This window comes from Malaclemys terrapin, chromosome 11 (genome assembly GCF_027887155.1).
Source record: "Malaclemys terrapin pileata isolate rMalTer1 chromosome 11, rMalTer1.hap1, whole genome shotgun sequence".
Lineage (NCBI taxonomy): Eukaryota > Metazoa > Chordata > Testudines > Emydidae > Malaclemys > Malaclemys terrapin.
In genome coordinates this window covers 36,154,252-36,173,612 of record NC_071515.1, presented here as the reverse complement: position 1 = coordinate 36,173,612, position 19,361 = coordinate 36,154,252, and the positions used below count along the sequence as shown (strand labels likewise).

Genomic DNA, 19,361 nt, shown 5'->3' with positions numbered 1-19,361 from the left:
CTAATACAGCCACTAACTTCACAACGTTATGCAAAAAAAGCAAGCAACATGGACCACATATGCTATCTGCAAGCCAGTGTAAGAAATGTATAGTGACGAATTAATGTATGTGCATGAGGTGCGAGGATACAATGGGAATGTGTAGCTTTCACATATCCTAAGTAACATTCATTTTCTATTATAGTCCATCCTTTGAATGATTGTTAGGTTGCTTACTTGTTTAAAAAATCATGTCATTAAGATTTTTATACCTTCGTTTTGATTTAAACCATCCCATGCACTAACAAGAGAGTTTAACAAATAAAAGCTTACGCAGTAAACAGCTGCATAGCATGAAGTAGAAGTTAAAAGTACAGCTGCATAATTATAAATGTAAAGTTTTAAACTGATTTTAAAACTTAATCTTATAATGTGGGTAACCCTTAGCATATTAAAACAAAACATGCAGCATATTCAAATATGCTCCAAAGTGTATTTTACTTTTCCTGTCATACGCTGTATGTAAGCAAATAAAAGTTTCTAACGATTTACTAATTTTTTTATTCTAAATCAGTGCTTCAGCGTAACATCCATTTGTGACTGTACCTTTCACTTCCATTTCAATCTGTTTTTCTATCTTCTCTTGAATAACTTTTTCTGGAGCTAGAATAAAATAGAGATTATTGTGATCAATTAACGCATCAATTAATGGGTTGTGAAGTTGAAACTATGAATATCTGTTGCAATGATACAAAAAATCCACACACACATACATGAGTACATGCCAAAACAACTCAAACACCTGATAAATTTGACGAAACAGTGATCAGATGCTTCAAAACATATTTGTATTGTATACTTGTCTACAACTTTTTATGATTTTTGCCTGTAATTTACCATGCCTTTAACATGCCTTAAAGACCAGGAGGCAAACATTCAACAATCCACAGATAAGTGACATTTTTCTTTCTTTACTGTTTCCCATGGGCTGAATGTACTTGAATGCAATGATGGTATGCAAGAGGAATTTATGTTTGGAAAGAACATGCAGTTGCCAACCTGTCACTCTCAGATGAGTGCTGCACTCGGCTTGTCCTGCAGAGTTAACTATTCTGCACTTGTATATACCCCTCTGATTCTGAACAACTTTCAGTAATTTTAAACTGCACAGTGGCCCATCGTGTTTTAAGGAACATAATGCAGACTCCTCAACTATTAGCTGATTGTACAGCCAAATCACACAAGGAGTAGGCACACCCTTTATTACACAAAAGAGTGACACATCATCTCCTTCTTTTACAATAGTTTCTGGGAGCAGAGTTTCAAGAAATACTGGTACTTTGGCACCAGTTTCTATGATCTCTTCGCATGGCACGACATCAGGGTAGTAGTCTCCGTTCCTTTGTTTTTCAGTTCCTTGTGATCTTTGAGCTGAAGTGATTAACATGCTTGATGTTTCCTTTGAAGACTCTTCCTTAACTTCGGAGGTTGTTTGAATCTGAGACTCTTTGACTGTTTTAGTGCTTTTAGTATCTGAGTCAAGCGTAATTTTTGTTACTGCTTTGGCGTGTGCTTCTTTAGCTAGGTAAGAATAAAGTTAGGAAAAGCATTAGATTAGATGGTTGGCAGGACTAAAACACCCTTATACTTAGAGAAATAAAAATAAAGGGTTTAGTATGGAAAAGAAATGTTCAGCATGTTAGTGCTCAAACTAAAAATAAACTATGAAATATATGAGTTATGACACATTTAAGGGCTCTATTCATGCTAGGCTAAAGGAAGGTCCCAATTAAGTCAGTAGGATGTTTACCATTGAGTTAAGAGGGACTACGACTTGGTCTGTAATGACTAACACAAGCAAGCACATCTTTAATTTTAATAGGGCTGTCAAACTAATACAAATAATCGCAATTAATCGCAAGATTAAAAAATAGTTGTGATTAATCACAGTTTTAATTGCACTGCTAAACAATAGAATACCAATTTAAATTTATTGTAAATATCTTGGATGTTTTTCTACATTTTCAAATATATTGATTTCAATTGCAACACAGAATACAAAGAGTACAGTGCTCACTTTATATTTAATTGGATTACAAATATTTGCACTGTAAAAAGATAATCTACAAATCAAGCATGAAAGGGCATATGAATGTTTAGCATATCTGGCACAAATACCTTGCAACACCATCTATAAACACTGCCATGAAAACACCTATTCTCACTTTCAGGTGACATTGTAAATAAGAAGTGGGCAGCATTATCTCCCATAAATGTAAACTCACTGTGTTAGCGATTGGCTGAACAAGAAGTAGGACTGAGTGGACTTGTAGACTCTAGAGTTTTACATTGTTTTGTTTTTGAGTGCAGTTATATGAAAAAAATAATTCTACATTTGTAAGTTGCACTTTCACGATAAAGAGATTGCACTACACTACTTGTATGAGGTGAACTGAAAAATACTATTAATTTTGTTTCTTTTTCACAGTGCAAATATTGGTAATAAAAATAATAATATAAAGTGAACACTGTACACTTTGTATTTGGTGTTGTAATTGAAATCAATATATTTGAAAATGTAGAAAAACATCAAAAATATTTATAATAAATTTAAATTGGTATTCTATTATTTAACAGTGCAATTGAAACTGTGATTAATCATGACTTTTTAAATCTAGTTAATTTATTTTTGCATTAATTGCTTGTGATTGACAGCCCTAATTTAAATCAAAGGTATTTCCTTTGAATGTTGAAGACAACACCTTACGTAGATTGACAGGAAAGAAAGGACTTAACTGGTGTGTAAGAGCCAGATAAATGGTGCATGGCAAATGACTTAATGTTCATGCTGCTGTTGCTCCTGCGTCATCTGAGTTCAGAAAAGCAGCTATCACATTATCTAAGGTGAGCAGTGCCAAAGGAACAAGAGGCCCATTCTGGGTCTACAGGAGTCAAGGAAATCAATGTCTATACTCCAAAGATGTTATTACATGTGCAGAAACTGCTGATATTGTAATGCACCAGAGTAATGGAAAAGGGAGAAAGGAATTAAACTGATAAGAACAGATATAACTTAGAGAATTTTTCACTTGACCAGATACTACAAGTAAAAAACAACCAACAGGTGTGGAGGAAGACTGTGTAGGTCATTAATATAGTCTTGGGAAAGAGAGGCTCCTAAATCCAGTAGACAAGTGAGGACTTTATAGCAATGAAGAGACATGTTCAGGAGTAAAAAACAGACCTGTATTTAGGGTGTTTGAAGAAAACATGCAAATAAACTGCTTAAAATATTAACCCTTGCAAATATGTAGCACCTTCTGTGCCACTCAAGATGTGCAAACTGAAATGGCCTAGAGTCTGGGTTAATTTGCTCATCTAACGTTCCCCCCTTTCCTTTATTTAAAAAGGAATTTCTCTCTCAAATTCCAACTTCAGAAATCTGCATAAGTTGCAAAATTAAATTGGTTCCTTCTGTCCTGTTCTTTGTTTTGTTCCAGTGGACTCTTCCCACCAAGTCAATGTCTCACTGCATATCAGTGGCTTAAATTGATAAATTGATGAGTAGAAATGCCATTTGGCTGCAACTTGCTGGGAACAGCCATGATGCACTTCTCAAGCAAGCTATAAAACTCTCTGCCTGATGCTGCAAAAGACATTTATGAATAGAGTCCTAAATGTGAAAAAGAACTTAAAATACAGCTTTCTAAATTAAATACTAGTGTTAGGAAATGTGAGTGAGCTATTCGCAGAGATCATTAGGTTGAAATGAGATAAGTCATAATGTTAAAAATCAAATATCCACCTTCTACAGTTAGTACAGCAGCGGTTGTCGTCTCTCCATGATCATTGTACACAGTGCATCTGTACAGTCCTTGATCTAACAGTTGGACATTTATAATTGTGAGTAATAGGACAGTTCCATTTTGTGATAGCGTCACTCGTTTGGACTCTTTTATCCTTTCACCTTCATGGGTCCACAGAACCTCTAAAAAGTGTTCGCTTTCTAAAGCACAAATGAATTGTGCGGTATCGCCAAATTTCACAGTTTGGTCACGGAGTTTCAGGAGAATATTTGGGGAAGCCTCTCTCATTTCCTGAACAGCAGCAGCGGATACTTTCATTGTGCTTTGTGATGTTTGTGAAAGGACTGTTGTATGGAAGGTTTCTGTTTCTTTCACTGATGTAGCTTTCATGGTTAAACTTTCTGATAGAGTTTCCAAAACCTGCACACCCAGTTGGTACGATGGTTCTTGCACTGTTTTAATTTCTTTTTTATAAGCCTGTGTCTCCTTCTTTGCGAAAGGGGAAGCAACATGAACTTCTGATATTGCCTGTGACTGGATAGACTCTTTTACATCTTTCCCAGAACTTTGCCTATCTATGGCTTGCACTGTGTAATCAAGTAACAAAAAAATAACAATATTAACAACTAACATAGTTTAATGGGCCAACATAAGAACAAAATAAAATGGTATGGATAATGAGTATGAAAGATATCTTCATGGGAAAACTCAGCATGCCAGATGCATTATGCTCTTGACACAAAAGAAAATTCATTCATGTAGATGAATGGAAAATGACTTGCACTCATGCAGTTGATACACAGCTGATGTTCGTCTCTTCTTTTCACTGAAGCTGTCCATTCCAATATCAAATAATCTGTTATGATACTCTTTAAGGATGTATTTTCTGCTAGCTTTTACAGCCCAGTGTAGAGCATATGAGACAATGGTGTGACTATCACCAGCTCTCTGGTTTAAAGTGTGTACTTGCATAGTTTAATAAAAGGTCTATATTTTCTATATATAGGACACAGTTTTGTGAGATTTTAAATTATATGACATTTTAAAGTAGAGGAAATGACAGTGGTTTATTGGTTACAGCTAATACTACCAACATTAGTGAACTAGCTGCTAACTAAAAGTGTGAAAAGAGGAAAGGAGGTAATTAGTAACAGTGGTATACAACAAACTGAATCCCTTTGAACAAAAATGGGGCTTTACCTTCGGCAGTCACTGTAAGTGTAGCTGTGCAAGTTGCTTCTCCAGCACTATTTCCTGCTTTGCAAGAGTATTGGCCAGCGTGCTCTAAAAAAGCATCTACTATTATCAGCATAGCTGTGCCTGTAGACTCATCAAAATGGAAAACTATATCTTTTGTTGGCAACATTGGCTGTTGGTTATGAAACCATTGGATTTCTGGTTTTGGCATGCCAGAGACCCTGGCTTGAAATCTGACTGATTCCCCGCTGCATACCCTGCAGCTTGAAATAGGCTGGATAAAGGTGGGCCTTTGGCCAACAGGCTCCTTCTTAAGTGAAACTGATGAAGAAACATGCCATTGGGACTTTGATGTAACTTCTTCAACCTTTTTAAATCCTGAAAAGAAGCATGTCAACTTTTAATTTCTTACCCTACGCTACAATCAAAGTTCTCTCTCTCGTAATTTTTTTTTCTTTTTGGCCTGGAAATTTTACAATATGAATCACTAATTCCATAGTTTACAAATTATGTTGCAAAAATAAAAATAAATATATTTCTGGTTAAATAACACTAAGAACCACAAGATTAAAATAACAAACCCTCTAGACCATTTTCTGTTCTGAAATTTGTGATCAATATTTTCAGAATGCATAATAGTGCAAATTTATTTTCTCATTTGCACAAATCTGGGGCACACCCTTGTTTAAGATTTTCTAATGTTTCTTAAATGAAAACATTTTATCAATACCAAAACTCTTTAGAGATCTTTACAAGGCAAAGGCTTGTTAACGGAATAAAAATCTGTTTAATAGACTTAGGTTAGAGACAAGGATTCTTCCTTGTTTGAGGCATGCTGAATGCTGCTAATGAAAAGAATTGAAAGGTGAAGTGCATGAAATGTTGAAAAACTGTGAAACAAACTTCACTGTGCATGACCTATGTCTTGGAGATGGAAGTGGATGTTGTGGACATTGCAAGATGATACTGATTAATTGAATTAAAAGACATGACATGACATGACAGTGACTCACACATATTTATTAATGAATATTAGTATGGGCACACAACCTATTTTAAAACATTATTTCTTTTTTAATTGCACATTGTACCTTCCAACTTCAAGTTAGCAGTACTTGTCACTTGGCCTATAGAATTACTAGCAACAAATGTATAAATTCCTTCATCTTCTGGATAGGCTTCTGAAATCTCCAGCTGGCAAGTGTCTTCAAAATGAGTCATTCTAAAGAAACGGGATGGCTTGATCTCCTTATCTTTACAATACCAAGAGATTTTCAGATCTGATCAAGTAAAATAAAAAAAGAAATGTAAGATTAAGATACAATGTCTGTAGGTAAATACTTTAAAAATACACAAAGTAGAAATCACTCATATCACAGCTTTTTGAAGTTGAATATATAATGTACAATAAGACTAGTTTAAAGACATGTAGCTTATTGGTTATTTTATATTTCCAGCTTGGTAGTATGTAGGAGGGAAAACTTATTTTGTTACTCCTACATTCAGTGATTAACTGGAAATCTCGCTCTCTCTTTCTCATTCTTGATATCTTTGAAATAGCAGAGGCAGAGTAGGCTTTCAATATTGTCAGTGAGCATGAAAAATGAAAGATCCCAGCGACTATAACTTGGCATCATATTTTAAGTAGAAATCTCCATTGAGAATTCATCTGGGAGGGTAGGTGAAGAAATATGGAAGGATCAGCTCAGATGCGGGAGCTCAGCTGATGGCTGTAGGAGCATGAGGGAGAGCAGAGGTGCTGTACATGGGAGGAGGGTAGCATGGAGTCTGTGCCTGGGAGCCAGGCAAAGAGGTCTGGTGGCTGCTGGAGGTGACTGAGAAGGGGAGGAGTTGGATACTGGCATAGGGAAGGAGCAGAGGAAGTTGTAGGGAGTCCATTTCCCTTTCATTTCCAAGCATGCTCCATTTTACAGAATCTGATGCATGCTAAGACACATGAATATAGGTGGCTCTTTAGGGCTGCATTAACAGTACCCCAGATAATTTCCCTGAATTTTGTTTTTTTTAAAAGTGCTGCAGCTATTAATTATTATTATTATGGAGAACTGATTTTATTTTATATTTATCTGAAATCTCAAATTCTCATTTAAAACTGATCATCTAGTAGGCTACAAAATGACTGAGCTGATCCCAACAATTCAAACAAATGACAATAGTAATCTGTTCTCTGAGGAGGGGAGTGCATGGCTTATTTTTCTATCTGAGTTCTGAGAAACCTCCAGTTTTTCATATCCCTAATCCTCTAGACCTTAGGGCCAGAGCCTCAGCTGGTGGAAATCATCGTCGCTGAGGATCTGTTTTAGTTGTACTGGCCTGTGTGAAGCTTTTTAATGCTAGTCCTTAACTGACAAGAAAGGTCACCATTGAGTCCAGTGAGATACCTTCTTGTCTAATGCATGAAGCCTGCTGTTTTTCCCAGATCTTATAAACCTTGCCAGCTTGGGGAAGAAGAGGCCAGCACCAGTCATCAAACCTGGCAGTGAACTACATCACTAACCACACTGATCTGGCATATACAATGTATTTTAATTGTTTTTGCTGCTGTCATTGTAATAAAGATACAATGTTTTCAGGAAACAGTACTGTAGTGTATGCAATTTGAAAATATATTTTCAATGCTAGTATATTAGCTAAGCTAATATAAAATATTTTCATGCTGTATTTGAGAAATATCCAAATTCATTCATATACAATACAAAAAGAACGAGAACTGCAAGGACAACTCCCCATGTGCTGTGCTGCAAATGTACCTCTCAGTCATCAACATGCACATAAAGATAGTATACACACACACACATACAATTGTGGCATGCTTTGCGTAGCTGTAATAAAGATGTCAGTTCCTGTATAAACTCCCATGTGTATTTTCTGAGTCTTACCACAATTTTTATCATGGAAGCATAAAAAAGTAAATGTCACTTGTAAGTGACAGGAATGCAAAAAGAGTAGATGCTACTCATTTCATGCACATTTTTGCATTTCTGTAACTCAAAAATGATTTAAATCTGGACTCTGGTCCAGGGGTTCTCAACCTTTTTCTTTCTGAGCCCCTTCCCCCCCCCGAACATGGTATAAAAACTCCACGGCCCACCAGTGCTACAAAAACTGGTTTTCTGCATATAAAAGCCAGGGGCAGCATTTGGGTGTAGCAAGCAGGGCAGTTGTGTGGGGTCCCATGCCACAGGGGTCCCTGCAAAGCTAAGTTGCTCAGGCTTCGGCTTCAGCCCCAGGTGGCAGGGCTGGGAGCCTTGTGCTTGACCCCTACCCAATGGGGCTTCAGCTTTCTGCCCTGGGCCCCAGCAAGTCTAACACTTCTGTGCTTGGCGGCTCCCTGAAACCTGCTTTCGGCCCCCCAAAAGGCCCTGGACCCCTGCTTGAGAACTACTGCTATAATCTACTGTAAACTCTTTGGGACAGGGACTGAATCTTATACTGTTTTATGCTAGGCACTAAGTATCTCTACAGTAATATGTGAATGTTTTATTATTATTATTAATAGTTCCCAAAACTATGTGGGGTAATAATAATAATAATAATAATAATAATAATAATAATGCAGTTTAATTTAACAAACTAGCTACTACGGTGTCATGGGCAAAAATGTTAGTTATAAGATGGTATTTATTTAATTAGAACATGGTAAATTTATATAAGGAAAGTCTATTTTGATTAAGTGTAAATTAAAAAAAACCTCTGATGCTGGGATAAAACAAAAATGCTAATTTTCATATAATATTTTTAGTTTAATGTTTCCATGAATGGTACTGAAAATGGTACATCCTGGGGATATTAAGGGTTTCAGGGTGAAAGTCAGGGCAGATTTTTGACCTGTATCTTTTTAAAATGGTGTGTCAGTAGGTGGCACCAGAAGGTTTGCTCATTGTTCATGCTCATTTATAGGACAATGCTTTCCTCAGCATTGCAGTTAGGGCTTCAAAGCTCTGCCATATCACTGCACTGACAGTTTTAAATGTCATGTAGCAGTCAGTACTCTGAAAAGCATTACAAAGGTTCACATCTGATTAAAAATGTCAGAACTACTGAGCCCCATTAAAACACTGCTTAGCTTTAGGGGACTCTTAAATTTCATGTCTGCTGGCAGATATGAGAGAGTTTTTTAAATTGCTAGCTGCCAGTCAATTATACAGCCAACACTGTACTTCCTACATATATCTGATAGTTACACAATCCTCATAAAGGCAGATTTCAGCTCATATGCTATTAGATTTGCTTTCAGTATCAGCTGAACAATTCTGATATAACAAAAATTGTATACAATTTCATTAAACTAACCTGTCCCTGTAACTCTGCACTGAAAACATGCAGATTGTCCCTCAGAAGTAACAACATCTCGAAGTGGTGTTATAAGAGTAGGTGGATAAACTGGCACTTCTAGATCAGGAGAAACAACTTCCGGGACTAAAGGAAGAGATCAAAAGTTTAGACCGCATGGAAGAGCACACATCACAAAATATTGACAATACCATTTCAAATACACTTTAAGGAACTTGGGAAACTTACCTTCCACTGAAAGTGAAGCTGAAGTAGTGGCAGCTCCATAGTCATTCTTTGCTTCACATGTGTAAACTGCTGCATCTTCAGGGAAAGTCTCAATCAACAATAGAGTGTATTCTTGTGCGTCATGAAGAAACTTGCATTTAAAGCCTGCAGAAAGCTGCTGCTCATCTTTATACCAGGAAATTTTGGGCTGGGGTCTACCTGATATTATAGCACAAAAGCGGGCAGGTTTACCAGATTCCACAGTGGTGGGCTGAAGCTCCTGAATAATATGGGGTGGCTCTGGAGCTGCAGATTAAAAGAAAAAAGGATCTAAATATGTGTTGCTTATTGAAATTTTTAAAAATTTAGTAAGATCTCTTACTCTGCCAAACAAAAATACTATTGTCAAGTGGTCAGATTCCACAATCCTTATTCATGCAAAGTTCCCAGTGACTGAGGATCCAGTTTAGTATTTCTCACACAACAAAGTCTTCCCTTCACTTGACTGGGGGATTTTCTTGGTCAAGGAATACTGAACTGAGACTGGAATAAAAGCGAGTCAAGAAAAAATGTTTTAAAATAAATAGCTGTTTTAGTGTATAAGATTTTTTGAAAGATGAAATTGTAAAAAACATCTCTGAAAACTCTTAGGTTGATCCCTCCAATACTAAATATTTGGGATATCACAGTTAAGGGACTACTGCTTTATTTACTTTACTTTACTTGGAAGTAAGAGGATTTACTGGCTTAGGTAGATGCAGAGATAAACATTTTAATCAGTTATCCATTTCAATGGAAAGAGTGGACAGGAAGCAGTGATGTAGCACAAGCAGCCCCATCTGTTCCAGGGGTCTCTCTCTGAAGTTATCCCAAGTTTACAGTATTATAACGCCAACAAGTCCTCACAGAGATACAGAAAACACAGGATAGGAAATGCAATGATGAGCAAAATGAATGTCCATGCATACTATTAGAGACACAAAGTGGGTGAAGTAACATTTTTGTCTCTGTCTCACCAACAGAATTTGGTCCAATAAAAGATATTACCTCACCTACCTTCTCTCTCTAATATTCTGGGACCAAACATGGCTACAACAATATTGCAAACATACATACCATTAACATAGAGAATAATAGAGCTTCTGTTTCTTCCTGCTACAAAGGTGTATTCCCCAGCATCTCTGTATCTTGTTTCAGTGATGCTCATCTGGTGGATTCGTCTTTCCACAACATATCGATATCTTTCCTCAATCTGGAAATTGATCTCAATGCCATCCTTATACCAGCGAGCATCAACATCATCTTCGTTGACTTCAAATTCAACTACAGCTCGTTGTCTTTCAATGACCTTTTATCAAGTAGGATAAATATTACAAATAGCACCTGCTTTTACAGCTGCCCTCCTGCTTCACTAAACCTTAAGGGGGAAAACTCAGGAGGCGCTGAATTCTGTCTCTGTAGCAGGACTCAGGATGTCCTACTACTTAGTGCACCAACTCAAAGTAACTATATAGGCCTGAGAGCTGCAGATGTGCTCTCCTTCTCCCACTTATTAATGTCTTATTTGGATCAATGAGAAGAAAGTTACCTATCTGGTGAGAAGTAGGTGTCTTTAGAATCCCTAAGGCCTATAACATGGTAATGGGGATAGCCCATCAGAACATGGTGGGAGGCCCCAACTGCATGACTATTGCTGTTTTTTTTTTTGTGGGGGGGAGGGGGCAATTATCTCAAATAGTTTAGGTACGCTCTTACCCCAGCTCAATATATCCCATTCATTAGCTATTGCTCCTTCAAATGATAAAACAACAGAACTATCAAGAATTTATTCCCTTTATATATACTGTACCTGAACATCTTTATGGACACTTCTGATACGAATATCACGACCTTCCACAACTAAGTTAGCACTAGACATGTTTCCTCCTGCTACTACAGTATACTGTCCAGCATCAGACATCTTTGTGGAAGGAATGAGGAGGCGATGGACAAATCTCTCCCTCTGAACTTTCACTCTAAAGACAACAGAAAGACAATGAACAGAGCTATTTTTCTGAAAAAGTATAAGGAATACTAGCGTCTTGTTCTGGAGAAAAAGATTACCTGTCACCAAGCTGGAGTTCCTGGCCATCCTTCATCCACTGCACTGAAATGTCAGGTTCTGAGATTTCACATTCAAAAATGGCTCGTTTCTTCTCTACAACCTTAATGTCTTTAATGTGCTTCCTAAATTCAATGTGACGAGCTAGGGAAATACCATGGATATACGATGAGTGCTGTAAACATACATCAGGAGGGCCATTACATTCCTTAAATATACAGACTATGAAAACAAATACCTTCCACATATAAAGTGGCTGATGAAACAGCTTTCCCAGCAACAAAACTGTATTCTGCAGCATCACCAAAGTGGACATTCCTTATAGCAAGAGAATGTGTAAGCTTTTTAGTTCTTATCTGGCACCTGTCAGTTGATTTTATCTCCACCCCATTCTTTAACCACTTGTATGTGATGCCTTCGTAGTTGACAGTTACTTCAAATGTTATTGTATCTTTCTCTTCAGCATTGATGTCTTTCAGCATGGATGTAATCAAGATAGCTAAAAGAAAAAAATAGCCATATGATTTAAGAATGTGTCTTAACAGAACCTGAATTGCTTCACAATTTTTCAATCAGATTGCATTAAGACTAAGGTCCTTCCCTCATTGGTTTTGCAAAATATTATAAAATAAGCCATTATTTGAAAACTGGGCTTCTTGTATTTAGCACAAAAATTACCAAAAAAAAGAGTGTCCTTTTCAGCATTTTATTTGGAACTTACTACTTTTTAATAAGTGTATTTGTTTTTTATCACATATTGTTGTGAAATCAGTAAGGAACAATATCAAACCAATGGAAAGCTCATAGATACAAAGTGACCTGAATAATCTTATTTTCTGGAACAAAAAAAAAGTTTTAAACTCAAAAAACAAACAAACGCCAAAAACAAACCATATCCCTCTGTAGTTGTATAGGGCCTTTCATTCAAGGATCTCAAAATAATTTAGAAAAGGGAATATTCCCATTTTATAGATGGTGAAACTGAGGCACAGAGCAGCTAAATGACTTGTGCAATGTCAAAGAGACATTCTGTGTCAGAGTCAAGATTTGAGAATTGAATCTAGGAAGAACATTTTCAAAAGTTTCTAAATGATTTAGGAGCCAAAGTCCCATTTTCAAAATGTGATCTAGCCACTTAGAAGCCTAAGCCTTAATAAAAGTCAAAGGGACTTTGAGCTCATAAGTGCCTAAATCTCTTTTGAAAATGGGATATAGGCTCCTTAGGTACTTCTTTTGAGAATTTTACCCCATGTCTCCTGATTCCCATATTTCCACTCTAACCAGTAGATGGGGTATGTTTCAGTTTATATTGAACACAAAGAAGCTTTAATCCTATATTAATATCATAACTATTTTGGTAAAAGAAAACACTTTGGTTAATTTTTATTTTCACTTACGGTTCACTGTCAGAGTTGCACTGACTCTGTCATTCCCACAGACAAATGTATATTCTGCAGAATCTTCACTGCTTGTGTTAATGATATTGAGCTGATGGAGTTTCCCCTGAACCACTATTTTAAACTTTTGACTCATTTCAATTTCCACACCATTTTTCAGCCATACAGCAGGTACATTGAAATGAGATACTTCACACTGAAAGGAGGCAGTTTTGGTCTCAGGAACCTCAATATTTTTCATGGTCTTTGTAATATGTACGGCTATGAAAAAACAAGAGAATGAAAAAAAATCAGATAGTATTGTCTTTTAAATTCTGTTTATAAAATTGGAAATGCAAAGAGTAACAGATCATCCTGTGTAAGGACTAATTATAATACATGAGCTAGTGTGGCATGAAATACTTACTTTCCACAAACAGCTTTGCTTTGCACTCCAGTTGTCCTACTACAGCTGTGTATTCTCCAGCATCAGAGGGAGATATATTCTGCAACATCAGCTTGTGAACTTTCCTTTGAGAGATCATACTGTACTTGTCACTTGACTTAATCTCAACATTTCTGTGGAACCATTTGATCGGTATGGTATCATGGGAAACACTCAATTCAAAGGAAACAGTGGCATTTTCCAAAGCAGTCACATCCTTTGGCTTTTTGATTATCTTAACAGCTTAAGGAAGAGAATTACAACAGTTTATTCACACTTGTGATTTAAATTTTAAATCAGTCATTAGACTAATTGCTGAAATGATCACAAATTGACTTACTTTCAACGTGGAGTCTGGCACTGGCACCTAACCTTCCAAGCTTAAAATTGTAAATGGACTCATCAGTGATAACACAATTTTTCACTTGCAGTGTGTAAACAGTTCCCTTCACTGTAATCTCGTATTTGTCATCTGATTTAAGTTCAATGCCGTTTTTGATCCACTGAACTCCTTTAACATCAGGATGGGTAAGTTCCACAGAAAAAACTGCATCTTGTGTTTCTGTTACAGTTAGGTTCTTTAGTGTCTTCTTTATTTTAACAGCTAGAAAAACAATTACCAATAAAGCTGAAAAAGCAAACTGAAACTCAAAGAAAGCTAAATATTGTCATTTTACAAAACATGTTATGATCCACTTTTATTTTAAGATCCAAAGACATACACTTCATACACATATCATGGTCACCAACGTCCCCCCCCCCCCACCAGACACACAAAAAACCCCAAAACAAAACAGCATTTCCCAGCAGCTATCAGTATCTAAGATTAACATAGTTTTTCTATATTTAAAATGCTACTACACAATTGGCAAATGTTGACTTTTTAATGGTTTACAGCATACACTGAATATGTTTTTATCAAAATATTATGTTAAATTCTAACATGGAATATCAAAAAATTGTATCCATTTATTGCCTCAAACATCATGCATTTTAAATACAAAAGACAGTTTGTAAGAATGATGATATATATCATCATACTTAGTTTTATTTTGTGTCTTAGGACCTGAGCCAAATGACATTGACCTCAATGATCTTTGAATCAAGCCCTTAAAAGTATCAAATCAGGATAGAATTACTGACCTTCAACCTTCAATTTGGCAGATGTTTTTGAGGATGCCACTTTGTAGGTATATTCACCCATATCATCTAGCTTGGTGACTGGAATACTAAGTCTCCTCTTTAAACCATCTGATTTGCTTCGGAGGTGATCTGTCATAGATAATGGTTTACCATCCTTCAACCACTGGCCATCAGAATCAGGATTTGCCACCTCACATTCAAAAACAGCTTCTTGGGATTCAGCCACTGTTAGATCGGTGAGAGGCTTTGCAATGGCACCACCTGTTGGGAAGCAAAAGCATGAGTTATTTGTTCAGTGTTTCAGCTGTCTCATTAGATTATTTTTTCCCCTATACTGAAATGCAGCTTTGCTGAAATCCACTGGCTACACAGATTCTGAGGACAACATACTGCCTTCATTTGTGCATCATTCTACATTATGGCCCCGATTTAACAAAGCATTTAAACACCCACCTAAGAGTTGCTGAATCAAAGCCGAGAAGAGAACAGAAAAAATAAGATAGAGAAGGAGAGACAAACCTCAGGAAAAAGAAGAAAAAAGAAAAAAGAGTGGAGAAAGGTATAGCAAGAGCAAAATTGCCAGATGCGGTTTCAAAATATGTAAATTGCTTATTACATTGGGCACATTTTTTTAAAATCAAAGTGAGACACTTTTGGGGATTTAAGCCTACTAACCTGCTACTATAAGCTTCCCAGATGTTTTCTTTTCTCCAGCGTAAAATGTGTATTCACCTTCATCATCTTTCATCATGTTGACCACTGTCAATTTATATATTTTGCCACGTGCTTCGATTTTGTATTTAGGACTAGGCTTGAGCTCTTGGTCTTTGAAGTGCCATAAAACATCAATACCTGCATGAGATAGCTCAACCTCAAAGGATACATTCTGAGTTTCAGTGCATGTGATGTCATGAAGGCCTCTAATAATCTGAATTTCTGTAAAACAAGTTCATTAGAAATATTAGTCACAACCACTTTGTTATATTAGCAAGCAATATTTTAAGAACTACTGTGCATCTTAATGAATACCTACTTTCTACTGTAAGATTGCAACTGGTTTCAACTTTGCCAACCATCAATTTGTATTGTCCTTCATCTGATGCATAGGTCCTGGTAAGCACTAGCCTTTGTTTAGTGCCTTTGCAGACAGCTTGTATACGGTCATCAGGCTTTATCTGTTGATCGTTTAGGTACCATTTGGATGAAGACACATCAGGGACTGAAACTTTGCATTCAAAGACAGCTTTTGTTCCTTCAATAGTGTGAACATCTTTTAGTGGCACCGCTATGTCTACACCTGGCAAGTCACAAAAATATTAATGTAAACCCCCCTTTAAATTAACAAGAAATAAAGCAAACAAATGACCACCCATGCCTTTGAAAAAACATTGGACTGGCTAACAGTAGTCACTTACTATAAACAGAGACTCGTCCAGTGGTTGAAAGAAGAAGATTGGGAATATTAAAGGAGTAATTTCCACTATCTTCCTTTGTTACATCTTCAACTAACAACATATGTGACTGCTTGTCCAGCACAACGTGCACACGGTCATTTGGCTGAATTTCAATACCATCCTTCATCCAGACACCTTCAACATTTTCTAGGGAGACTTTAACTTCAAGTTGCACAATATCACCCTCACAGACTTTCTGATCAGTAAGTCCTTGAAGAATAGTCACAGGACGAGCTATGAAATATGAAAGAAAAATAAATTAATCCTCACAACAGATAAACAAAATAATTACTCTTAAATCTGTAGGAAAGAAGGGGTATGTGATTAGAAAGGCTTACGCTTCATCTTCAGTTTGCAACTGGTCTTTTTGCCATCTACAACAAAGCTGTACTCTCCTTGGTCTTCCTTACTAACATCTTTAACAGTGAGAATTTGGCGACCACGCCGGGACGTAATCATGTATTTATTATTGGATGTGAGCTCCACATCGTCACAATACCATTTCCCCTCCACATCTTCAGGGGAAATCTCGCATTCAAGCTCGCCTGAGAAGGACTCTGGGACTTCAATATCCTCAAGTTCTTTAACAAACTCAATAACGGCACCTGCATTAGAACATAAATACATTCACAAATGATTTTTTAAAGAGTTTTATGAACCATTTCTTATAAAAAACATTTGGTTTTAAAGAAGCAAACTTGCATCTAAATCAAATATTATTTTTAGACCCTGAACATAAAATAATATTCAGGCTTTCATGTTACATTAAAAAAATATAAACATAGTGTAAACATTTCTGCAATGTTCTATGCAGCAAAATGCATGCTGTTATGTTCATTGGTGATAGCGGACTTCTTCCTGGAAGATTTCACTATAAAAACATTGAGTGATAATAAAGCTTTTATTCCTACCTTCAACAATAAGCTTAGCAGTTGTTTTTACAGTTTCATCTTCTACCAATGCACAGCTGTAGTCCTCAGTATCTAACATGTCAATCATTAGCACAGAAAGAAAGTGACCTTTTCTGTCAGAGTGCATCCTGTATTTGTCTCCAGAAAAAATTTCAATTCCATTTTTATACCATTTCACTTTGATAAAGGGTTCTGAGGTTTCACATTCAAAGGTTGCCATGGAATCTCTCTCTTTAGCAACAACATCTTGTAAATTTTGCGTGAAACTTATTAACTGTTTGGCTGCAAAATAAAAAATATTGAGAGTTGATAACCCGTGGACTACAAAGACAAACACATTTTGTTAATGAACAGGGTACATTAAAGGGATTTACACATTACCTTGTACTAGCAAGAAAGCATGGCTTGAAGTTTCACCAGCTATATTGATTGCTTTCACCATGATACTGGCAGAGTCCTCAGCTGTTACATCTCTGATGACCAATTCACAAACATTATCTTCAGGCCAGTACCAATATATCCGATCAGACCGCTCAATCTGTACACCATTTCTGAACCATTGGCATTCAGGGTCTGGTTTCCCTACTACTCTAACACGGAAATGTGCATCACTACTTTGGGCTACTGTCTGGCTTTGAATTCGTTCAAGTATCTTAGGAGCCTCCATACTTGGACTAAGCTCAAGCCTCTCTGGTTTGACAGCTGGAATGGTGAGTTCGCCTTCAGCAAGAAGCACTTTCTTCTGTTCCTCGGTTAAGTCTTTGGTCCAGTGAAGAAGTTCCTCTTTTGTCTTTTTAAGCATTTCTTCATATGATTCATCTTTTTTACGAGACTTAAGCTCCACAGCAGTAATGGCTTCATAATAGCCTTCCTCTGTCCTACGCTTGAATTTACTGCGCAGCTCTTCAGTCTCTTCCGTTAGCTTCTCGTGAGTGATTCTCTCAGCCCTTTTTAGCTTCACCACCTCTTTGGTAGTTGTCTCAGCAGGCTTGTCCACCTTTTGTACTTCAAAGAGAAGTTTGCCAGGCTCTGTTGTTGCTGGCTCGTGCCTGGGTTCAGGTGCCCGGCGAAGGACAGACCTGAAATCTTCCCTCTGCTGGATCTCAAGTTTCACTTTATGTTCCGTTACCCCCTCTGGATTTTCTGCTGTAACCTTTACTTCACCTGTATCGTATGATTTGCAGTCCACGATGTCCAGGTAGTAGATACCATCATAGCGGAGTCTAAATCTTTTGCTTTTACGAATGAGCTGCCCGTTGAGATACCAATTGACTTTGGGCTGTGGATAGCCTGTGACACGGCAGCGGAACCGCGCAGTTTCACCCTCCAGAACTCTGGCAGGCTCAGGGACCAAAACAATTTCTGGAGTTTGCTTCTCTTTTTGGTCCTCTGTCACTCCAGCAAGGGCCCCCTCATGGGCCATTCTTTCCATCTCTTCAATTCGCTGCAGTCCCTTCCTGCCTTCCGGCAACTGAGTTTCTTCCACAAGGCTTTTCTCATCTTTAACTATAAGGGTAGCCGATGTGTGGTCAGTACCATATTTGTTACTTGCCCTGCAAGTGATCACTCCACTGTCTCTAGGATAGGCTACTCCATAATCCAGACTGCAGTATCCAAATTCATTAATCATACGGAGTCTATTGGCTGCCTCCAGGGGCTTGCCATCATGTAGCCAGTCGACCACCATAGTGGGGTCACCAATTGGTGTCAGTCTACAGTCAAAATGAGCTGGTCCAAAGCGCTTGAGCCTCAGTGAAGTGAGTTTCTTCTTAAAGAATGGCTTTTGTTGTTTCTCTTTGTCATAAAGGTCTCCCTCCTCCCATTGCTCTTGACCATAACGCAAATGGAGAGGCTCAAGCTCAGGTGCTGCAATCTCCTTTGCTCTGTATGTTCCCCTTGGAATGATTAATTTCCTTTCTGGTTCAGGTTCTGAAAATTCCACTTCAACATTTACCTTGCACCGTGTAGTGTCGCGCCCCGCTTTATTGATAGCGGTGGCAGTATACCATGCAGCATCATGCTTGACAGTGGACTCAATTTTAAGTGCAGCTTCTCCTTTAGTTCCCTCAATTCTGAAATATTAAAAATATATACATTATTTTCTCACATATCTCCTTCACAATTAGGTCCCATCCCAAAACCCTTAAGGAGGCAAACTTCTGGTGGAATCAGAAATAATACTTAATCATGGTAGTGCCTAACGACCAACCAAGAATGTGGCCTCATTGTGCTAGGCACTGTATAAACATAAAGTAGCAATCTTTAGTGATTTTGAAATCAGTACAAGTTTCATCTACTAGAGGACTGTAGATGCAGAAAGCTAGTGGAGGGTCTTTTACAATTCGGTTTACGTTTTATTGAAATTTACATAATATAAATGTACAGAAACATGCAAAAGGCAGGCCTGAGCCTGTAAGTTATTGCACAC

The 19,361-nt window shown here is 37.3% G+C and overlaps 1 protein-coding gene across 1 annotated transcript in view; it reads right to left on the bottom strand.

Annotated features, from left to right (window-relative positions):
• Positions 1-19,361, bottom strand: part of TTN (titin) — a 310,422-nt gene that overhangs the window by 262,554 nt on the left and 28,507 nt on the right. The window contains exons 27-47 of the mRNA XM_054044429.1: positions 17,315-19,005; positions 16,934-17,215; positions 16,361-16,627; positions 15,984-16,256; positions 15,602-15,865; positions 15,244-15,504; positions 14,569-14,829; positions 13,766-14,029; positions 13,408-13,668; positions 13,002-13,262; positions 11,843-12,103; positions 11,607-11,748; positions 11,353-11,518; positions 10,620-10,851; positions 9,525-9,809; positions 9,297-9,422; positions 6,074-6,262; positions 4,986-5,360; positions 3,785-4,372; positions 1,039-1,560; positions 586-642 (exon numbers count right to left, since the gene is read on the bottom strand). Of these exons, the coding sequence (XP_053900404.1) occupies positions 586-642; positions 1,039-1,560; positions 3,785-4,372; positions 4,986-5,360; positions 6,074-6,262; positions 9,297-9,422; positions 9,525-9,809; positions 10,620-10,851; positions 11,353-11,518; positions 11,607-11,748; positions 11,843-12,103; positions 13,002-13,262; positions 13,408-13,668; positions 13,766-14,029; positions 14,569-14,829; positions 15,244-15,504; positions 15,602-15,865; positions 15,984-16,256; positions 16,361-16,627; positions 16,934-17,215; positions 17,315-19,005 (7,028 nt within the window). The remainder of the gene's footprint in view (positions 1-585; positions 643-1,038; positions 1,561-3,784; positions 4,373-4,985; positions 5,361-6,073; positions 6,263-9,296; positions 9,423-9,524; positions 9,810-10,619; positions 10,852-11,352; positions 11,519-11,606; positions 11,749-11,842; positions 12,104-13,001; positions 13,263-13,407; positions 13,669-13,765; positions 14,030-14,568; positions 14,830-15,243; positions 15,505-15,601; positions 15,866-15,983; positions 16,257-16,360; positions 16,628-16,933; positions 17,216-17,314; positions 19,006-19,361) is intronic.